The 24,084-nt window shown below is 36.5% G+C and overlaps 1 protein-coding gene across 1 annotated transcript in view; it reads right to left on the bottom strand.

Annotated features, from left to right (window-relative positions):
- The window catches only part of Znf804b (zinc finger protein 804B), a 184,402-nt gene extending 178,968 nt beyond the window's left edge, over positions 1 to 5,434 (bottom strand). Inside the window, exons 1-2 of the mRNA XM_045160059.1 lie at positions 5,243 to 5,434; positions 3,226 to 3,369 (exon numbers count right to left, since the gene is read on the bottom strand). Of these exons, the coding sequence (XP_045015994.1) occupies positions 3,226 to 3,369; positions 5,243 to 5,434 (336 nt within the window). The remainder of the gene's footprint in view (positions 1 to 3,225; positions 3,370 to 5,242) is intronic.
- Between the last annotated feature and the right edge of the window lie 18,650 nt (positions 5,435 to 24,084).

The raw sequence follows: 24,084 nt of genomic DNA, 5'->3' as shown, positions 1-24,084 counted from the left end.
GGGATAGTTCAATATACACAAATCTATAAATGTAATACATTATATAAATGGGTTGAAGGACAAAATCACATGAACATCTCATTGACGCAGAGAAAGCATTTGACAAAATCAAACATCCCTTCATAATAAAAGTCCTACAGAGACTAGGAATAGAAGGAACATATCTCAATATAATACAAGCTATTTATGACAAGCCTACAGCCAACATATTACTAAATGGGGAAAAACTGGAAGCTTTTCCACTAAAATCAGGAACGAGACAAGGGTGTCCACTGTCCCCACTTTTATTTAATATAGTTTTGGAAGTCTTAGCCATAGCAATAAGGCAAGAGACACACATAAAAGGGATACAAATGGGAAAGGAAGAGATCAAATTATCATTATTTGCAGATGACATGATTCTATACATAAAGGACCCTAAAGACTCTACTAGCAAACTGTTAGAGCTGATCAAAACCTACAGCCATGTAGCAGGATACAAAATAAATACACAGAAATCAGTAGCCTTCATATATGCTAAAAACAAACACACAGAGGATGGTATCAGAGAATCACTCCCATTCACAATTGTGTCAAAAACAATAAAGTACCTTGGAATAAACCTAACCAAGGAAGTAAAGAATCTCTACAATGAGAACTTTAAAACACTCAAGCGAGAAATTGCAGAAGACACTAGAAAGTGGAGAAACATCCCTTGTTCCTGGATTGGAAGAATCAATATTGTGAAAATGGCAATCTTACCAAAAGCAATCTATACATTTAATGCAATCCCTATCAAAATTCCAAAAGCATTCTTTATGGAAATAGAAAACACAATCCAAAAATTCATTTGGAATCACAAAAAAACCTCGGATATCTAAAGTAATACTGAGCAACAAAAATAAGGCTGGTGGTATCACCATACCTGATTTTAACTTATACTACAGAGCCATAGTAACAAAAGCAGCATGGTACTGGCACAAAAACAGACAGGTAGACCAGTGAAACAGAATAGAGGACCCAGATGTAAGCCCAAGTAGCTATAGACACCTGATATTCGATAAAAATGCCCAAAATACTCATTGGAGGAAAGACAGCCTCTTCAGCAAATGGTGTTGGGAAAACTGGATATATATCTGCAGAAGGATGAAAATAGATTCTTCTCTCTCGCCATGCACAAAAATTAAATCCAAAGGGATTAAAGACCTTAACATCAGACCTGAAACTCTGAAACTGCTAGTGGAAAGAGTAGGGGAAACCCTCCAACATATTGGTCTTGGCAAAGACTTTCTGAATACAACCCCAATTGCTCAGGCAATAAAAACACAGATTAATCACTGGGACATCATGAAATTACAAAGATTTTGCACTGCAAAGGACACAGTGAAAAAAGCAAAGAGGCAACCTACAGAATGGGAGAAAATCTTCGCCAGCTATATATCTGATAGAGGATTAATATCTAGGATATACACAGAAATCAATAAGTTAAGTAATAAAGGAATCAAACAAGCCAATCAAAAAATGGGCTGTGGAGCTAAACAGAGCAATCTCAAAGGAAGAAATACAAATGGCATATAAGCATCTAAAAAAAAATGTTCTACATCACTCGTCATCCGGAAAATGCAGATTAAAACTACATTGTGATTCCATCTCACTCCTGTCAGATTGGCCACCATCATGGAAACAAATGATCATAAATGTTGGCGGGGATGTGGAAAAAAAAGGAACCCTTCTATACTGCTGGTGGGAATGCAATCTGGTCCAGCCATTATGGAAATCAGTGTGGAGGTTCCTAAAACAGCTAAAGATTGATCTACCATATGACCCAGCTTTAGCACTCCTAAGCATATATCCAAAGGACTCATCTCATTTCCTTAGAAGTACGTGCTCAACCATGTTTATTGCTGGTCAATTTATAATAGCTGGGAAATAGAACCAGCCTATATGTCCCTCAACTGATGAGTGGATAATGAAGATGTGGCACATTTATACAATGGAGTTCTACTCAGTGTTAAAGAAAAATGAAGTTATGAAATTTGCAGAAAAATGGATGGACCTGGACAGGATTATACTAAGTGAGGTAACCCAGGCCCAGAAAGCCAAGTGCCACATGTTCTCTCTCATATGTGGATCCTAGCTACAGATGACTGGGCTTTTGCGTGAGAATGAAAATACTTAGTAGCAGAGGCCAGTAAGTTAAAACGGAGACATAAAGGGAAAAGTAAGGGAGGAGCGTACTTAATAGGTTGATATTGTATATATGTAAGTATGATGATTGTGATGGGGAGGTAATATGATGGAGAATGGAATTTCAAAAGGGAAAGTGAGGGAGGGAATTACATGTGTTTTTTTTTATAATCATGGACAATGGTAATAAAAATAAAATAAAAGAAATAAACCCACACAGCTAACAAAAAAAAACACAAAAAACAAAACAAAAAACAACAACAAAAAGAATAACTGGGGCCTGGAGAGATGGCTTAGTGGTTAAGTTGTTTTCCTGCAAAGCCAAAGGATAGCGGTTTGATTCTCCAGGACCCATGTAAGTCAGATGCACAAGGGGGTGCCCATGTCTAGAGTTCATAAGCAGTGGCTGGATGCCCTGACATGCCCATTCTCTCCTTCTCTCTCCCTCTCCCTCTTTCTCTCTCTCAAATAAATAAATAATAAAATATGTTTAAAAAAAAAGAAAAAAGAAAATGAGCTGCAAAGTCTCTCCTTTACTTGTCCAATTGACTTTATTTATTTGAACCTTCTCTTATTTCATTTGAGATGATTCATTTGTTAAGTAATAATTTAAATAATTTTGATTTTTTTTGTTTTCTTCCTAAAGGGTGGGGGGAAGGGAAACAACAACGACCAACTAGTGGGGTTGGACTATTTCAGATTCTGAAATAGATTCTGCCCTTGCTTTAGCCAAGGATTCTATTTCTGTTTCTTGTTTTGTGATTTGTAATGTTATACTGTGTGTATAGTCATCTTGCTTCCCTACATATGTAATTCTAATGTAAATAAGTCAGTCTACTCTTAGATCATCTCTAAGTTCACCTTCACTTTTATGGTGTTTCTAATGAAAAAAAAAATATTTCATCTAACATTGAACACAAAACAAACTTTAAAGGAAAAAAAAATGACATAAAATGATCTCATCTCAGAATCATCAATAATAAATAAGGCCAAATTCTCAAAATTCCATTCTGAAGCTATAAATGTAGGAATGGGAAGAATTTTTTTCATTTTGCTTACCTGCTTATGAGCATGATCATAAGAATTAATATGATTGTCAAACTCCTGATGTTTGTGATACTGCTTGTCACATAATTCACAGTAAAAGTTTGCCTTTGCATCTTCCAGGGCTTTTGCTGTGGACTTCTCCTTTTCTGCAAAATCCTTTAAAAAAGGCAAAAGATATTGGTTATGTTTCTCTCTCATAGAAACACAAAATGATATTAATCAAGTTGGTGTTAATTATACTGTGACTAAAATAATATGACAATACTCATTACTTTCTGGAAACTTGTGGCACAGTAAAAGTGTAGCACCATTTTTAACTCATCAGTCAACATGAGAGCTCTATAGAAGTTACAGTTTCGTTACTACTGCAGCCTGGTCATTACTTATCCTTTCTCTTGCCACCTATTGCAAATTGTAATTCTGAGTTTTGAACTAAAATCATTTCAGACTATCCCTATTTTACCTCCATCAGAGACTTTACTTAATATGCCTTACATCTTAAATTTTTATATTCCATGCAGTTCCACTTCCAGCCAACCAATCAGTCCATTCCATACATTCCCAGAGTTCCTTCCTTCATGCTATACCTATAGCCTGATGCATCTGTAGCCAGAAAGGACAGTCAGTATAAATGTCTTCCACAGCAAGAGTTCCCAGAATTCATTGATGTTGGGTTAACCTCAGTTTTTCAAAATAAGTATCCTTATCTTTTCTTTTAGGATATCTCACCTAGAACAATCTTAGCTAAATTATTCCCCTATTTAAAACCCTTTGCATCCCCTCATTATCTATAGAATAATAGTGACAAACTTACTGAGTATAAACTATGTTCTATGTTTAGGTACATTTTACAGATCTATCTACTAATGCGTATATAAGATGTATACATTCATTATCACAAAGATAGTAGATGGGAAAGTGATTTGAATTAAACATCCTAAGTATATCTCCCTTTTTAGCATACATGTATGATTTACCTTTTCACTTCAAAAAATAAATCCTCCTTCATATACTATAATAGCATCTTCCTACTTTGCCATCATCACACTTCAAAAAAAAAAAAACCCTGCCATTATACTACCCTATCATTCAACCACTATAAATGCCTATTGCTATTAAAATATTTTTTCATGTCTATTGATACATAAAATTTAAGGAAGAAAGTATGTTATTTATTATATATTTGACAACTTCCATACTTACAGACAACAAACCATGGCATTTCCATCCCCTTCCCTGTTTCCCTCTTCATATCTCTGCTCTCCATCGTATCTCCTCCCTCTCACCATTAGTCTCTCTTTTAATTTGATGTCATCATCTTTTGTTCCTATTATGAGGGTCATGTATAGGTACTACTAGGCACTGTGAGGTCTTGGATATAGAGGCCAATTTCTGTCCAGACAGTAATATGTAAGTAGTGGTAGCCTTCCTTCGGCTAATACATGCTTTCCACCACCTCTTCCGCAATGGACCCTGAGCCTTGTTTATAAGGTTGACCAACATATTTGTACCTATTTAGTATTCATTCTATCAATTTCTGAGTAATAGTGTCTTATATATCTATTCATACACTACTCTTTCACACTGAATTTTCTTATTTATTGGGCCATTTCTAAGTGGAGTGCTAGCCTGTAAAGAATATAATATGCCTATCTTTAAAGCATGCATGGATGAGCAAATTAAGGATAGATTTTTTTGTTTGGTTTCTCCATAATGACTAGCCTTTTATTTGAAGCATTCAGACCATAAGCTGACATCAATGATACTAGATGAGGCAAGGTAGAATCCAGGCATATTTTCACAAGGTGACTTAAATTTACTCAACATTTAAGTTATACATGAAAATATGAAATAATCCCAAATATAACAGGGTAAAAACAAGTGACGAGATTTCTGGCTAAGATGGAAACCGCCTAGCTGCCCTGCAAATCCCGGGGAAAGAAAGGCAAGACATTAAGAGTTTTCTGGGACTTCTTATCAGTGGGAGGGCACAGAGGGGGGAAAAACAGTGAATTATGGATTCCCTCACGGGTGGGTAGACCACCCCTAACACCAAAAAGCCATGTGCCAAGCCACCACGGCCCCATGATGCCCCTCCGCGGCCCGCAACCCACAGCTGCGGCCCTGTGACATGCCTCCGCAGAACCACGACACCCGTCTGTGGCTCTGTGCCCACCGCTGTGGCTCTGTGCCAGCCACTGGGGACCTGTGACCCCACCATCGTGGTCCCATGCCCCACTGCTGCCGCACGCCCAGATCACTTGCACAGATTGATCCCTGCATGCGGAAACTCAAAATACTCTGCACATTTGCCCACACTACTGTTCAGGGAGCCCAGTCCCACAGCAACTGCCACACCACAAGCCCTGAGTGTCTCTCGCTTGCGCCAGCTCAGGTGCCCTCTCTTAATTGTTTGCCACACTGCCATCCTACATTCTCCTGCAGTGGGGGAGTGCAGACCATTGCCCAGTCCCACGGTTCCCAGCCAGATGCCTACAAGAAGCATATGGCAACAACCAAACCTAGAGTAGACACAAAACAACTTCAAAACCCATGAAAACACCAACTCACATCTACCACCACAATATGGCAGGGATCAAATCAAATCTCACAGGCATTACCTTAATTATTAATGGCCTTAATTCACCCATCAAGAGACACAAACTAACAGGATGGATCAAAAAATTAGACCCCTCAATCTGTTGCCTTCAAGAAACCCACCTCACCACTAAAGACAGACATCTTCTCAGGGCAAAGGGGTGGAAGAAAATATCCCAAGCAAATGGGAATAAGAAACAAGCAGGGGTAGCTATATTAATATTGGATAAAATAGACTCTAAAACAAATATAATCAAAAAAGACAAAGAAGGCTATTTCCTACTCATCAAGGGAAAGATCCATCAAAAGGATATTACAATCATAAATCATAAATTTGTATGCACCAAACACAGGGGCACCACAGTTCATAAAACAAAACTTACTTGACAATAAAACAGAAATAACCAGAAACACCATCATAGCTGGGGACTTCAGTACACCATTATCAGTAATAGACACATCATCCAAACAGAAATTCAACAGGGAAGTAAGAGAGTTCAAAAAAACCATAGAGCACTTAGACCTCATGGACATCTACAAAACTTTCAATCACAAATCCACAGACTACACATTCTTCTCAGCAGCCCATGGAACATTCCCTGAAATAGGCCATATACTGGGTCACAAAGACTGCCTCCATATATTTAGGAAAATTGACATAATTCCATGCGTGATATCAGATCACAATGCTATATTGCTAGAAATGAACAACAAAAACCCACCAAGAATCCCAACGGCACCTGGAAACTGAACAGCACACTTTCAAACAATAAATGGATAGTGGATGAAATACAAAAGGAAATTGCAAAATTCCTGGAATCGAATGACAATGATAACACATCATACCAAAACTTATGGAACACAATGAAGGCGGTCCTCAGGGGAAAATTCATTAACACTCAATGCCTTCATAAAAAAGACAGAAAGATCCCAAATCAATAACCTAACCATCCACATAAAGGCACTGGAAAAAACAAGACAAATCCAACCCAAAGAGCTCCAGAAGGAAAGGAATAATTAAAATTAGAGCAGAAATTACTGAATTGGAAACCAAGGAAACAATTAAGACAATTGACAAAACAAAGAGCGGGGTCTTTGAAAACATAAACAAGATTGACAAACCCCTGGCCAATTTGATCAAGCAAAAAAAGGAGAGGGTTCAAATTAACAAAATTCAAAATGAAAAAGGAGAGATCACAACAGACATAAGTGAAATTGAGAGAATCATCAGGACTTATTTCCAAAACCTCTACTCCACAAAACTGGATAATGTGGAGGAGATGGGTAAATTCCAGGATGCATGCCATCTATCAAAGCTAAACTCAGAGCAGATTAGTCACCTCAATGAACCCATCACACTCATGGAGATTGAAAAATTAATAAAAAAAAAAACAACCTCCCCAAAAAGAAGACTCCAGGACCAGATGGCTTCTCAGCAAAGATCCTGAATAAAATCCTTGCAAACCAAATCCAACAACACATCAAAAGTATTATCCACTTTGACCAAGTGGGATTTATCCCAGGAACACAAGGGTGGTTCAACATATGGAAATTTGTCCATGTAATACACCACATAAACAAGGTTAAACATAAAAACCACATGATCATTGTGATAGATACAAAAAAGGCCTTTAAGAAGATACAAAATCACTTCATGATCAAAACATTTGAGAGGATTGGCATGGTTGGTTCATATCTTAATATAATAAAGGCAATATACAAAGCTCCAAAGGCCCAAATAATTCTTAATGGAGAGAAACTGGAGGAATTCCCATTAAGATCAGGAACAAGAAAGGGTTATCCTCCCTCACCTCTGCTTTTCAATATAGTACTGGAAGTCCTAGGTCAAGAAATAAGACAAGAGAAGGAAATAAAAGGGATACAATTTGGAAAGGAAGAAGTTAAGTTAGCTCTATTTGCTGATGACATGATTGTATATGTAAGAGACCTGAGAGACTCCATCCCAAAACTACTGAATGTGATTAACTCCTATAGCAAAGTAGCAGGATACAAAATCAATGCACAAAAATCAGTAGCATTTCTATATGCAAATGACAAAGATACAGAGAAAGAAATAAGGGACACAGTCCGATTTTCAGTAGCAACAACAACAAAAATACCTTGGAATAACATTAACCCAGGAAGTGAAAGATCTATACAAAGAAAACACAAAGCCACTCAAAAAGAAATTGAGGAGGTCTTAAGAAAATGAAAAGACCTCCCATGCTCCTGGATAGGCAGAATTAACATTGTGAAGATGAAAATCCTATCAAAGGCAATATATAGCATATTTAGTGCCAGAGGTGCTACATGGGACAGTGCGGGAAATAACCAATATCTCTCCAAACAACTCATGGTCTAACCTATGTAGTAACAAATAACCTGTTGTGATGCCCACACAAGTGCAATAGTGGCACACAGCCATTGTGGGGAACCAACTCCTCTTGATTTGGCTAACTGATCCCCTCAGTGGTACAGGGCCCATAGCTGGAGCTGGGAAACAAGTCAGAATCATATCTAAACATAAACCCTCTCTCCAATATCAAGCTATCATCAATCATGGGCTACAAGAGGGCCTACACCTATTAAACTCTCTATAAAAAAAAGTAAGGGTTATTTTATTTGTCTTGGAACTAACTTACTCTCCATTGGAGAATCTGTTTCTCTTTTTCAGATAGACGCATATCTTAAGGCAAGAGCCACTCCATCATACCTCAAATGGCCCTGGCTGAAACTAAGGAAAAATAGCGAAACAAGCAAGGGTGCTGTTTTCTTGATGAACCAGATACCAGCACAAAGGGGACGGAGACCAACACAGAGAAAAATCAACTCCTACCAAATCAGAGAGCCAGAGCCTCAGAGGCCCCTAACACCTCATCACTGAAGCAGACCAAAAATGAACCCAACATGGCTCAGGGAAATTTTGGGGAAGAGCGGGCGGAAAGAATGTCAGAGCCATATGTTGGGTCAGGATATGCAGAGACATTTATCCAACCAATAACTGTGGGCTAACTCCACAAGGCATGGCACATGTACCCCAACAAGGAGAGGCCAGTGGGGAGGGGGTAGGTCATGGATGAGCCTAATAATGGTACCAAACTGCCTGTACTTGCAGAACAGAAAACTAATAAAAAATAAATAAAAAAGAAAAAAAAAGAAATGCAAATTAAAACTACCTTGAGGCCTGCAGAGACGGCTTAGCAGTTAAGCACTTGCCTATGAAGCGTAAGGACCCTGGTATAAGCCTCAATTCCCCAGGACCTACATAAACATATGCACCAGGTTGCGCATGCATCTGGAGTTCATTTGCAGTGGCTGGATGCCCTGGTGTGCCCATTCTCTCTCCCTCTCTCTCTCTCTCTCTCTCTCTCTCTCTCTCTCTCTCTCTCTCTCTCTTTCTCTCTCTCTCTCTCTCTCTCTCTCTGTCGCTCTCAAATAAATAAAAATAAACAAAAAAATTAAAAAAATAAAACTAATAAATAAATTAATCAATAAAAACAAATGACCACCAGGAACAAACAGCAAAATAAATAAATCTCTGGTTACCAATTCAGACAACAGAAAGTAACAATTTGGTTACATTCTAGAATAATGTTTTTAGGATATAAAACTTAGGCAGGACATATCCTGTAATGAAGTTATAGGCTTAAGTTTCAGGATAAAAACTCATTTGCTCAAAAAACATATAATGGCCTATTGATGTATTCACTGGTGAGAACAGACACAGAGGATGGCACTGAAGTAGTGAAAATTTTCTTGCTTTAATGGGCTTAGCACAAAGGAAAACCATTATTTCTCATTTAGTCTTTTACACTACTTTTCTTCTTTTCTCTTTCTTAGTGTAATTCTAGAGAGTGGTTGAGAGCTAAGTATTACTTTGACATAATCAGAGCTTATTATTACTTGGAAGAGCCTTGGGAATTTAAGCATGTGCCTTGGACATAGATCCACTGCTAAAAATTATTATTTGTGTCTCATAAACTTGGGAAAGTTATGACTGAGAATTCAGGTTTCACTTTTGGCAAATACGTGTTTTGTATTAGCCCATACAATGTAACAGATAACTTGAAAGTAACCCAATGGCCACCACCAAGATGTCCTTACTAACTATTTGAAACATCATCTCAATATATTTCTAAAACAAGCTTTAAATATCATATTACATGGATTTCAATTCAAAATTTTATAATTTTAAAGCAAAGTCTTAACATTGAAGTCATATGGGATTTTTTTTTTTGTAATGCTTACTTCTTGCAAGGCCACATGACAAAATTATCCAGTTATTTTATTTATTTATTTAGGAGAGAAATAGGGAGAGAAATAGAGAATGGGCATTCCACAGTCTTTGGCCACTACAAATGAACTTCAGACTCATGTGCCCTTTTTTGCATCTGGCTTACTTGGGTTCTGGAGAACCCAACCTGGGTTCTTTGGCATTGTAGGCAAGTGTCTCAACTGCTACACCATCTTTCCAGCCCTTGATTGATTTTTAATAACAAAAAATGCTGCACTAATTCCCATCTCTCTTCCTCTAGTATCATAATGGCATTCCCTAAGGAATATGCCAGATTTTTTAAAGAGGAATATATATTTGGTAGGTATAAGTATTGTCAGGCAACATACAGACAGTTCACATTCCAGGGTATTCAGCAAACCAGAGGTAAGCACACAAACTTGTCAGTGGTCATAGAGGGTTGGAAGGGGGAAGCTGACGTGAAGGTTGAAATCCAGGCAGGTAAAGATTAAAGGAAAATAAAAAGCATAAGACAGAAAAGAATAATGATGTCTTAGAAATCTGTTGCAAACTTGAAAACCTAGGTTATAGCTAGATAGGTACTGATGGTGGCTTTGTAAGAGAATCACAACCCAACGGAGGCCCATGAAGGCCCATGAACCCAGTGTGTGGTTGACCTGCTCTAAAATATGAAATTGGATGATCCTTTCAGATGGTGCTGAGTAAGCCCAACAATATGTATCAGGAAGTATAAGGTTAAAGTCTTAGTCTAGAGGAAGAATGATACAATCTCCAGTCTGTCAATTAAAACAGAAGTAACATATTTAGCCATTATATGGGTTGCATCAAATAGAAGTAGCAATTTGTAAAGTTGAGCAAACTTCTTACTTGTTACATATATTTGTCTGTCCATCTACCCTACTATACTTCTTGTGCTTATACCATGAACCAGTAAATAGTCACATATTCAAGAACCTCATAGTAAGACACTTGTATCATATAGCTTTTTTTTTCACTTTTTTTCAAAGTAGGGCGTGTCTCATCCTAGCCCAGGCTGACCTGGAATTCACTATATAGTTTAAGACTGGCCTCAAACTACAGGGATCTTCCTAACTCAGACCCCCCCCCCCCCCATGGGATTAAGGCAAGCACACCATACCTGACTTGTGACAATTTCCTAAAAAAAAATCTTAAGCCTTAGAAGTTTATGGTCTTGTACAACAGATTACCATTGATGGAATTTTAAAAGCCATGGAGTGATAATCCCTGTGATTCAGACTGCTTACTAATGATGGGAAGTAGTCTCTCTCTCTCTGTCTCTCCATCTCTCTGTCTCCTTGGCATGTAGTATTTCATAGCTTTTTGTTGAATGACAGAGTATTTTAGCTGATCCAATAGTATAAAAGGTAAATTAGGATGGCATTTACTTTCTGAAAAATAATAGCAACTATAGATATATTTGAAATCATATAATAAATATGAAAGAGTAAAAGCATGTTCTCAGTATCAGAAAATTTCAAAAATATCAGCATATATAGACTTCCCTAATTTTACAGTTACTCACATGTCCCTTCTTACAATTTGTATAGTGGAAGATGCTGCTGGAAGCTTATTTAACAGCATAAAGTATGTGTGAAATAAAATCATTTAACCATTCTCAATAATTTATTAAAGATTAAAAATAAATTACAAATTTAACATGATAGATATCTTAAGATTTATTGTAAAAATATCAGGTAATGCCAATGGCTCTTTTATGTTGTAATTCAGTAAAAATTCTGTATGTTAATTACATTTTATAATTACCATTATAAGTATGAGGAAAGAATATGTGTTTTGTACCAAAATTTCATATTTATGCAATGTCTATAAACTGCTATTCTCACTAGAGTAATGCACTTAATTAGAAAGATGAACATTTTCTCTCAAATTATTTTAATTAGTTTAATGATTACTACACATCAGTTTTTGAGATCCTCTTGCAATCCAGGGACATTCCAAACACTTCATAGTTTTTACATCAATCCTAACCAGAACTCCATGAAACATTATCTATCATCCTTTCATTGAAGCTGTAGCATGTCAGAACAAACACTTTGGCTTGGACTATGTTGAGGAGTGTGGATTTCTGCTTAGGTCTGCTTGACTTCAGTGTGATTGCCATCTGTGCTCAGGGCTGCATATTGCAGAAATCAATGACTTGGTCTTTATCCTCCTGCCGGGTAAGTGCAGGCTGCCTCTGCCAAGGTATCAGTGAAATTGGGATCCTTCAGAGCTCTTAATTCCAAGACAATGAGAAAAATAATTTTAATATCAAAAAATCACTAATGCTCATGAAACACAGAGGTTAACACTAAGAAAATAAAAGATTGAGGTCCTGTTACATTGCTTATGAACATGTGCCTTGATTATAACAATGAAAAGGAAGAAATCCATTCCTGTTTTTCATATCTCCTTAATTGTAATACAAGCAAAAAGTTCTGAGAATTGAATTCATAATCTGCATGAAAATCTATATTTGCCCTTTTACTATTATGTATGAGAGATTGCTTTAAGAACTTCAATATTCTGTGACATGTTCTATTTTATTGTCTCCAAGAAAATCCAGCTTTAAGGAGAGTGCATTTTTCTCTGCTTCAATCAGTGGATGTTGCTGAGTCATGAAATCCTGTCAGTCTCATTGCTTCATAAATCTTTGTCACAGATTGGATAATGGAAACCTTGATTTGGAAAGGTTCTATTGATTGATTTATTTTATTTTTATAATATATAAAAAGCAATTTAGCCTTTAAATATTGAATAGGTTGAATGTCAGCCTGTGTCTTAAAGCAGTTCAAGAGCTAGGAATTCAGATAGATAAATTAAGGGGAATAATAATAAGTAGCTTACAGGATTGATATGAGAAAAATTATTCATTTTCTTAGAAATTCTTCCTAGTCTGTAGCACACACATAGGTGATGACATTCAGTATGTACTACTCCCCAAAATGACAAGGTTCCAAACACACCACCAGAAACATTCATCTTTAGCATAAAAATATATTTAAGCCTATGCTTTGAGACAATGCACATAGAAGTAGCTCTAAAAATTTAGTCTGTTGAAAGAAAAATTGATAGTTGAAAGGAAAATTCTATTTGTAAAGGTGTCTCCTTGTGTGCACCATGAAGAGAAGGATAGATTCAAATTACTAGAGAATCAACTAAAAAGAAGGCAAGCCTTCATTTTGTATTGCAAACTGCTTTTTTTTCTTAGTGCTTTTTCTGAGTCTGAGCCATAGACCTTCCCCATACACTTTTTTCTTTGCTCCAGAGAATGATGTCATTTAAGTCTGAAGTCTAAGATAATTCCTTGATATATGTAGTAGAATACTACATCATTTCTTCTACCTTCCTTATAAATAGAAAGTATACATGTTATCAAACTTCAGTAGGATTTTGGAGTGTCTATGATGTGGATGCATAAAATATGATAAGGAAATGGGTTTTCTTCCTTCTAGTTGGCAATACTGTTATATTTATAAGGGTAATAATACCCACCCCATCAACTCAAACCATAGATGTGTATAATTGTAATGAATATAGACATATTGCATTCATCAAAATTGAATACATTTAAATGAACACATCTATTGTGCATTAGACAGGAAATACTTTCATTTAGCCATTACTCCTGCTATAAGTACTTATGACAAAAATGCAATTAATAGTGTCTGACATTTCATTTTCTAATGTAAGAGAAATCAATGGAAAATGTCAGGTAACTACATTTTGTGGAAAGTTGCAAGTGAAAACTGCTCAGTTACAAACCATTTTAATTCAAATTTTGTAACAGTTATTGAGGACAAAACGATCATTCTGACACATTGACTTGGACATTGGGTTACTTTCTGTTGGTAATTGATCTTAAATACTTTGCCTTCAAGTAGATTCAATGCTTGTGGAGTATATTTGATTCTTTAGCCTTCTTATGGCTGTCTAATATTAACCAGCACATAGCTGTGCCCATGTTCTGCTTGTGCTCAACACAAGCCTATTTATTCTTGGGGCTATGTATTAAAATAGTATAAAACCAAGATATATATATATATAGATAGATAGATATCTATCTATATATGCATACGCATATATATATATGTAATGAATTTGATGAGTGCCAAAACTTCAAGGGCATTTTCTGTTTACCTGAATATCTGCTAATATGTCTTGTAATAACTCAGCTTTCATTGGGTAATTTGTTAACCAGAGATGTTTAGAAAGTAGTTTTGATCACAGAGATCCTTCAATGTTTTGAGCTAACAATTCTATTGAAATTCTATTAAATTACATTAAAAATTAAATTTCTAAATTAAAATTATAATATAATTTGCTTTTTTACTTGGAGAATGTAAGCAGTTTTGCATGAGGTATATTTTATAGAAGCTTTGTATGTCTCAAATCATGTAGTATTAACTCGAAGCTGGGAAAATGTGTCAAAGTGAGAAAAGTATATTAAAAATGCTAGTTTACTTTGATATAAAAACATTCATAAAGGCCAACAGAGTGTTACAAACTAGGTTTTGTTGACTAAAGATCATAAAACCATGTATAAGGGAGCTAGGGAGATGGCTTAGTGCTTGAGGTATTTACTTGAAAAACCTAAGAATCGAGGTTTGATTCCCCTGTGCCCACATAAGCCAGATGAACAAATGGGCACAAACATCAGGAGTTCATTTGTAGGGGCTGGAGACCCCAGTGTGCCCATTCTTTCTCCCCTCCCCCCTCTCTCTCTGTCTCTTTGTCTTTTCTCCATCTAATAATTAAATAAAATATTTTTTTTTAAATCACATATTAACAGCTTGGTTCTATGCTCATATGGTTTGGCAAAAATATTTACACTTATGTTTTTTCACTTTATTATTATTATTAAATAACTCTACAAAACTTGAGACTCTTGAAATTCTAATAAGAAAGGCTACATCTATGCATTTGATTTTAGAAAAATAGCAAAACTAACTGAAAATGCTTACCAGGTAGAGTCAGGAAATCTGATTATCTGGAAACTGGAACCAAAGTGAATATGTGTCACAATGATTGACAAGATGTAGCCCAACCAGACTGCGGCAAAGTTCACAGTTGTAAAAGATTGTCACAGCTGCTTGAGCAGTAAGAAGACCCATATTTATTTCTAACACAAGTATAAATTCAATAAACTTTGCTTCAGCATGGTTTATGTGTGTTCTATGGAAATAGCAGTCAGGAAGGAGATTCAAAGACAGTAGAAGGGTACCTGTGGGTCCACTGTAAAATAAGAAAACATTTTAAAATTTGGAATTATCTTTTGGGCATGGAACATTGAAATGGGCCTCAGAATCCTTTTTAGAAAAAGAAATTTAACCAGAGAAAAATTTGAGTTTGCCTAGGTTCAAGCATGTTGACAAATAACTAGTTCAGAATGACAATCAGGTCTGTGTCTCCTGACAATAACAGAGCATTAAATTCTATGTGGCCTATTTAATCATTTGTTATAGGTACCAATTATCTATGCTTCTGAAAATTAAGATGTATGGATGAATAACTATAATTTCTGAGGTATAGATGATGTATTGTTTTTCCTCAGACAACATAATCAAAGCAAAAATTTATTTCATAACATATGCAAAACTACATTTTTTATTCTTGGGATGTCAGGAATAGAAATTCTTTTCATCTTAAAACATTTTCTTGAAATGGAAAAAAATAACATTTAAAAAAATCCTCCTCTTATTCCTTAAAGCTTAAAAAGCCACAATTAGAGGTTTACTAGCCCACAAACTGCTAGTTTCAGACCATTATCAGTGGAGTTCTAGTTCCAGGCTGGAATAGCAACCCTCATATATCTGCCTCCCAAGTGCTGGAATTACAGGAGTGAACCACCATGTCTGGCCAAGGTCAACCTTTTTTACATGGACTATTAGGCAACCTGTAGATATAAGATTAACTCACAAGATACAAAGGACAACAAATGGTATATATAGTTATATGGCAGAGACAAAGTTTGTGTATATTCTCAGAAGGGAAGTAGTCATGCAGCTCTTTAACATCTTAGAAAACTAAAACAAAAACATAATCTATTAAGATACGTTTCAAGGTTCAAATTATTATTAGGGATTTTGACTCTTTCAAATTAAAAACAAACAGTGATATTTAGTGACATGAAGTATTTCAGAGTGGACAAAATCTTTTTTTTTTTTTTTTTTGGTAATGAGGATAATAAAAATCTTACTATAGGTAGTAATGAGCAAGAAGCTGTAAATAATAGAGGATGTGATTATTACCCACCATTTCTCTTCTATTGCAATGAGTCATTATTTCTTACCAAGAGCTAAGGTAGTAGTCATTATGATCCTCCTCGTGTAGTCCCACTCCACTCCCCATGTGATAATTTCCACAGATTATCTCCCTTAGACTATAAGCTGCATGTATAATAACCATTAAACAAGGTAACTTCACATGAAATTGAGCACACCAGAATTAAATGACATTCAAAACTTGTTTCTTACATAATCATTTATTTCTACCCATGAAGCCATGGAAGTTGCTGATTCTGGCTGCTATCAGCATAAATTCTCAGTTTCAACTCTGTATTGGTAACTGTATCCTTACTTATGGTCATATTTATTATCAGAGAGATCTTCTGTGTACCAGAGTCAGATACAGCAGGGAACATTTACACTTCATTTATTAGTTACATCTTTTTTTTTAATATTAATTTCTTCTTATTCTCTTTATTATTCTTACTCTATTCTTATTCTATTATTCTTATTTTTTAACTTTTATTAGCATTTTCCACGATTATAAAAAATATCCCATGTTAATTCCCTCCTACCCCCCCTTTCTCCTTTGAAATTCCATTCTCCATCATATTACCTCCCCATCACAATCATTGTACTTACATATATAAAATATCAACCTATTAAGTAACCTCCTCCCTTCATTTGTCTTCGCTTTATATCTCCTTTTTAACTTACTGGCCTCTGCTATTAAGTATTTTAATTCTCACGCAGAAGCCCAGTCATCTGTAGTTGGATCCACATATGAGAGAGAACATGTGGTGCTTGGCTTTCTGGGCCTGGGTTACTTCACTTAGTATAATCCTTTCCACGTCCATCCATTTTTCTGCAAATTTCATAACTTCATTTTTCTTTACCGCTGAGTAGAACTCCATTGTATAAATGTGCCACATCTTCATTATGCACTCATCAGTTGAGGGACATCTAGGCTGGTTCTATTTCCCAGCTATTATAAATTGACCAGCAATAAACATGGTTGAGCACGTACGTCTAACGAAATGAGATGATTCCTTTGGATATATGCCTAGGGGTGCTATAGCTGGGTCATATGGTAGATCAACCTTTAGCTGTTTTAGGAACCTCCACACTGATTTCCACAATGGCTGGACCAGATTGCATTCCCACCAGCAGTGTAGAAGTGTTCCTCTTTTTACACATCCCTGCCAACATTTATGATCACTTGTTTTCATGATGGTGACCAATCTGACAGGAGTGAGATGGAATCACAATGTAGTTTTAATCTGCATTTTCCTGATGACTAGTGACATAGAACATTTTTTTTAGATGCTTATATGCCATTTGTATTTCTTCCTTTGAGATTGCTCTGTTTAGCTCCATAGCCCATTTTTTGGTTGGCTTGTTTGATTCCTTATTACTTAACTTATTGATTTCTGTGTATATCCTAGATATTAATCCTCTATCAGATATATAGCTGGCGAAGATTTTCTCCCATTCTGTAGGTTGCCTCTTTGCTTTTTTCACTGTGTCCTTTGCAGTGCAAAATCTTTGTAATTTCATGATGTCCCAGTGATTAATCTGTGTTTTTATTGCCTGAGCAATTGGGGTTGTATTCAGAAAGTCTTTGCCAAGACCAATATGTTGGAGGGTTTCCCCTACTTTTTCCACTAGCAGTTTCAGAGTTTCAGGTCTGATGTTAAGGTCTTTAATCCCTTTGGATTTAATTCTTGTGCATGGCGAGAGAGAAGAATCTATTTTCATCCTTCTGCAGATATATATCCAGTTTTCCCAACACCATTTGCTGAAGAGGCTGTCTTTCCTCCAATGAGTATTTTGGGCATTTTTATCGAATATCAGGTGTCTATAGCTACTTGGGCTTACATCTGGGTCCTCTATTCTGTTTCACTGGTCTACCTGTCTGTTTTTGTGCCAGTACCATGCTGCTTTTGTTACTATGGCTCTGTAGTATAAGTTAAAATCAGGTATGGTGATACCACCAGCCTTATTTTTGTTGCTCAGTATTATTTTAGATATCCGAGGTTTTTTTGTGATTCCAAATGAATTTTTGGATTGTGTTTTCTATTTCCATAAAGAATGCTTTTGGAATTTTGATAGGGATTGCATTAAATGTATAGATTGCTTTTGGTAAGATTGCCATTTTCACAATATTGATTCTTCCAATCCAGGAACAAGGGATGTTTCTCCACTTTCTAGTGTCTTCTGCAATTTCTCGCTTGAGTGTTTTAAAGTTCTCATTGTAGAGATTCTTTACTTCCTTGGTTAGGTTTATTCCAAGGTACTTTATTGTTTTTGACACAATTGTGAATGGGAGTGATTCTCTGATATCATCCTCTGTGTGTTTGTTTTTAGCATATATGAAGGCTACTGATTTCTGTGTATTTATTTTGTATCCTGCTACATGGCTGTAGGTTTTGATCAGCTCTAACAGCTTGCTAGTAGACTCTTTAGGGTCCTTTATGTATAGAATCATGTCATCTGCAAATAATGATAATTTGTTCTCTTCCTTTCCCATTTGTATCCCTTTTATGCATGTCTCTTGCCTTATTGCTATGGCTAAGACTTCCAGAACTATATTAAGTAAAAGTGGGGACAGTGGACACCCTTGTCTTGTTCCTAATTTTAGTGGAATAGCTTCCAGTTTTTCCCCATTTACTAATATGTTGGCTGTAGGCTTGTCATAAATAGCTTGTATTATATTGAGATATGTTCCTTCTATTCCTAGTCTCTGTAGGACTTTTATCATGAAGGGATGTTGGATTTTGTCAAATGCTTTCTCTGCGTCCAATGAGATGTTCATGTGATTTTTGTCCTTCAACCCATTTATATAAGGTATTACATTTATAGATTTGTGTATATTGAACCATCCCTGCATCTCTGGGATAAAGCCTATTTGGTCAGGGTGAATGATCTTTTTGATATACTCTTGTATGCTGTTTGCCAATATTTTGTTGAGAATTTTTGCATCTATGTTCATGAGGGAGATTGGTCTGTAATTTTCTTTTTTTATTCTATCTTTGCCTGGTTTTGGTATCAGTGTGATGCTGGCCTCATAGAAAGAGTTTGGTGGAATTCCTTCTTTTTCTATTTCCTGGAAAAGCTTAAGATGCAATGGTGATAGCTCTTCCTTAAAGGTCTGGTAAAATTCAGCAGTGAATCCATCTGGTCCTGGGCTTTTTTTAGTTGGGAGATTATTAATAACTGTTTGGATCTCCTTGTTTGTTATAGGTCTATTTAAATGATTAATCTCATTTTGATTTAATTTATGTAGGTCATATAAATCAAGGAAAGCATCCATTTCTTTCATATTTTCATACTTTGTGGAGTATATGCTTTTATAGTATTTCTCTATGATTTTCTGAATTTCTCTGCAATCCTTTGTGATGTTACCTTTTTCATCTCTGATTTTATTACTTTGTGTCTCTTCTCTCTTTCTTTTGGTCAGATTTGCTAAGGGTTTATCAATCTTGTTTATCCTTTCAAAGAGCCAACTCTTTGCTTCATTAATTCTTTGGATTGATTTTTTTTTCTATTTCATTAATTTCTGCCCTAATCTTTATTATTTCTTCCTGCCTACTCATTTTTGGTTTGCCTTGTTCTTCTTTTTCTAAGGAATTAAGGTAAAGCATTAGGTCGTTTTTTGCAACCTTTCTAATTTCTTAATATAGGCTCTTAAGGCTATAAATTTACCTCTTATAACTACCTTCAGTGTGTCCCAGAGATTTTGATTTGTTGTGTTCTCATTATCACTTGACTCTATAAATTTTTGGATTTCCTTCTTGATTTCTTCATTGACCCATTCATCATTTAGTAATGTATTGTTCAGTTTCCATGATTTTGTGTATGCTCTATAGCCTTTCTTGCTACTGATTTGTAGTTTGATTCCATTGTGGTCAAATAGAATGCAAGGAATTATTTCAGTTTTCCTGAATTTGTTAAGATTTGCTTTGTGTCATAATATATGGTCTATTTTAAAGAATGTTCCATGTGATGCTGAAAAGAATATATATTCTGCAGCCTTTGGATGAAATGTCCTGTATTTATCTGTCAGGTCCATTTCTTCTATGACCTCATTTAGTCCAGATGTCTCTCTGTTTATTTTTTCCCAGAATGACTGTCAATTGATGAGAGTGGGGTGTTAAAGTCACCCACCACCACTGTGTTTGGTGGTATCTGTGACTTTAGTTCTAATAGTGTTTGTCTGATGAATTTGGGAGCCCCCATGTTATGTGCATATATGTTTAGGATTGTAATGTCGTCCTGTTGGAGTGTGCCCTTAATCAATATAAAGTGACCTTCTTTATCTTTCTTGACTAACGTTGGACTGAAGTCTACCTTGTCAGATATTAGGATAGCAACCCCTGCTTGTTTTCTAGGCCCATTTGCTTGAAATACCGTCTTCCAACCTTTCACCCTAAGATAATGTCTATCCTTTGTAGAAAGGTAAGTTTCTTGGAGACCACAAATTGTAGGATCCTGCTTTTAAACCCAGTGTGGAAAACAATGCTTTTTCATTGGGGCATTGAGGCTGTTGATATTAAGAGATATTATTGAGAGATGTGTATTTATGTTTGCCTTTTATTTATTTTTATTTTTGTGGTTCTGGTTCTACCTGTGCTATCTTTTGTTACCTAGTATTTGAGTATTGCTTGTTTTTTCTAGGTTCCTTATATGCGTGCTTTTCCTTTTCTTCAGCATGGAGGATTCTATCAAGTATTTTCTGTAGAGCTGGTTTTGTCTTCAAATACTCCTTTAACATGCTTTTGTCATGGAATGTCCTTATTTCTCTGTCTATTTGAATGGATAACTTTGCAGGATAAAGTAACACTGGTTGACAGTTGTTATCTTTCAGAACTTGGAATATATCACTCCAAGCCCTTCTGGTTTTAAAAGTTTGTGTGGAATAATGTGCTGTAATCTTGATGGGCTTGCTTTTGTAGGTAACTTGATTTTTCTCTCTAACTGCTTTCAATATTTTTTCTTTGGTGTGTGTGTTTGGAAGTTTGATTATAATATGGCGAGGAGAGTTCCGTTCCAGGTTTTGTCTGACTGGGGTTCTAAAGGCTTCCTGTATCAGCATTGTCACCTCTTTCCCAATTTGGGGGAAATTTTCTTCTATGATTTTGTTGAAGACACCTACTATGACTTTGGAGTGAAATTCTTCTCCTTCTACTCTGCCCTGAATTCTTATATTTGATCTTTTCATAGTGTCCTGAATATCTTGAAATTCCCACTCCTACTTTTCTATAAGTTTGTCTTTCTCTTTGTTGGACTATATTAGATTTGCCACGTGGTCTTCTAGCTTAGATATTCTGTCCTCTCCTTCATCCATTGTACTGGTGAGATTTTCTAGAGAGTTTTTTATTTCATTAACTTTGTTCTTCATTGCTAGTAATTCTGAGTGTTTTTTCTTTATTATTTCTATTTCCTTATTTATGTCTTGTATTGCCTTCTTTATTTCATTAAATTGGTGTCCTGCGTCTTCTTTGATTCCTTTGGTTTCCTCTTTAAGTTCCTCTTTGACCCCTTTGATTTGTTCTCTGACTTCTTTGAACATATTTACAATCATTCTTTTGAAATGTTTCTCAGGCATTTCCTCTAACTCGTTCTCACTGGAGGTCATTTCTGACGCATTTATACTTTTAGGTGGATTTATATCGTCTTGCTTTTTAGTGTTTCTTGTGTTAAAATGTATGTATTTTTGCATCTTGGATTAAGTTAATTCTTGGATTTTCTATCTAGCTGGGTATTCTTAGCTGTATCAATTGTTTTGATGTTATATATTTTCAGGGTATGAGCTTAAGGTGTTAGGTGTGGCTCTTAAGACTCTCAGAGTATCTACAAAGGTGTTCCTAGGGGTTGAGTGTCCCTGGTATGAGAGTATTCAAGTAGGGTGAGTGGAATAAAATACAAGTAGATTCTAAAAGTTAACTAAACACTGTACCCATTCAATCAAAAACAGCCCCAAGTATGTATGCCGGAGTAGTTATTATAACAACCAGATCCTCTATCAACATAGAGGTGAAGATTTCTGGTCTGTTGATGGATCCAAGTCAGCTTGTGACCAAGTGAGGAGACCCTTCCGTGGTGCAATCCCAGTTACCTTGGATGATTTTGGTCTCAGTTAAGTTGCTACCTGGTCGTCAGGCTGCTGTTCTGATTTCTGGAGCTGGGCACTGCCTTTTCCTGCAGGGCAAACAGAGCCTGGTAACTGTGACCCTGCAGATCAGCACCCCTGCTGCTGGAACTCTTGTTCCTAAAGCTGCCTCTGCTGGGTCTGTCAGCAGCTGAAGCTGCTGTTGCTGGGCCCACCACTGCTTCTGCCTCTGCTGCTGCTGCTGCTGTAGCTGCCACTTCTGGAGCCACTGTTGCTGCTGAAGCTGCTGCTGCTGTGTCCACTGCTGCTGCTACTTCTGTGTCTGCCACTGCTGCCACTGAAGTTGGTGCTGCTGGGTCTGCCACTGCTTCCGCTACTGGGTCTGCTGCTATTGGGGCCTCTGTTACCAGTGCTGGAGTCGCTGATGTTGCTGTCAAACTCTGCTCCTGCTTGCATCCCGCATCAGCTCAATTTTGCGTGGACGGGACCTGGGACCGCTGCTCTGTTCGTTGGAGCTGGGCTTAGGTGGTGGGGGAGGAGAGGGAGCCACAGCTTCTCTGGATCTCTCACTGCTCCACGTGTTCTTCTACCTCGTGGTCTCCTCCTCTATTGCTCACTGCCGCTCTCCCTTCATGTTTCCTGAGTTGCAGAGAGGTCCAGTGTGGGTGTAAGCTACCGCTCCTGGCTTTTCCTGTGGCTGGAGCCAAGTCTGGCGGTTTTCTGGTGCGCTGCCGCTGCTGCAGTTGGCAGAGCTGCCAGGTCCACTTTTGCTGTCCTATGTGGGCTCTGGATGCTCTGGATCTCTTCTACTTCTCTGCTGCTTCTTCAATTTCCTATGCACCTCACTTTTTAATAAAAGTGTGTATTTTGTGGGTTTATTTGGTCTCCACTCCCTCTCCCTCTCCCCACCGGCTACTTTTGTGTGGTACATACGCCACCATCTTAACCAGAAGTCCTCTAGTTAAGTCTTTTTATGACATAAGAATTATTATTGTCAAGAAACATGATGACTTTAAACACTGAACTTTGAGATAAAACACTTTGAGATAAAAGCATTTCGAAAGTACCAACAAAATGCCACTAACTAGACTATGTTAATTGTGTGATCATAAAACAATACATACATTTGTCTATTTTTATTAGGCATATTATCAAATGCTGAAAACAGAAGATACCACTTTTTATTTATCATATACACAAGTAGCAAATGACTTCATTTGACCCATGGGGAATAACACCAAATATTTAAAAAAGGAGAAAGTAACTCTTAGTAATGTGTAGGAGTGAAGACACATAGCAAGACAAAGGCGATGTCTGTGCCTAAAGAGAAGTTCCTATTTTTCTTGACATGGGGTAGAAGAGAAGGTTAATAAAGAGGAAACAGCAAGCTTGTGTTGTTAGCAAATAGAAATTTAGAGTATGTATGTCTTTGTGGAAGGGAGAAATTCTGTTTGTAAGGGAGTGGAGTACATATCGTTTTCAAGCTTGCCTATAATTTTTTAATTTGAAAGTATAAACAGATAAATATTATCTTCATCTACAAAAGTCAATGTGTCACTGAATTAATCTTGACCTTAACATTCTTTGCTTATGACTAAAACTACCAGTGGTCCTCCATGATTGGTCCTTTGTCATGAGATATTTTCAGTCATCTATGA

Source organism: Jaculus jaculus, chromosome 10, assembly GCF_020740685.1.
Source record: "Jaculus jaculus isolate mJacJac1 chromosome 10, mJacJac1.mat.Y.cur, whole genome shotgun sequence".
Taxonomy (NCBI): Eukaryota; Metazoa; Chordata; class Mammalia; order Rodentia; family Dipodidae; genus Jaculus; species Jaculus jaculus.
This window is presented reverse-complemented; position numbering and strand designations above follow the sequence as displayed.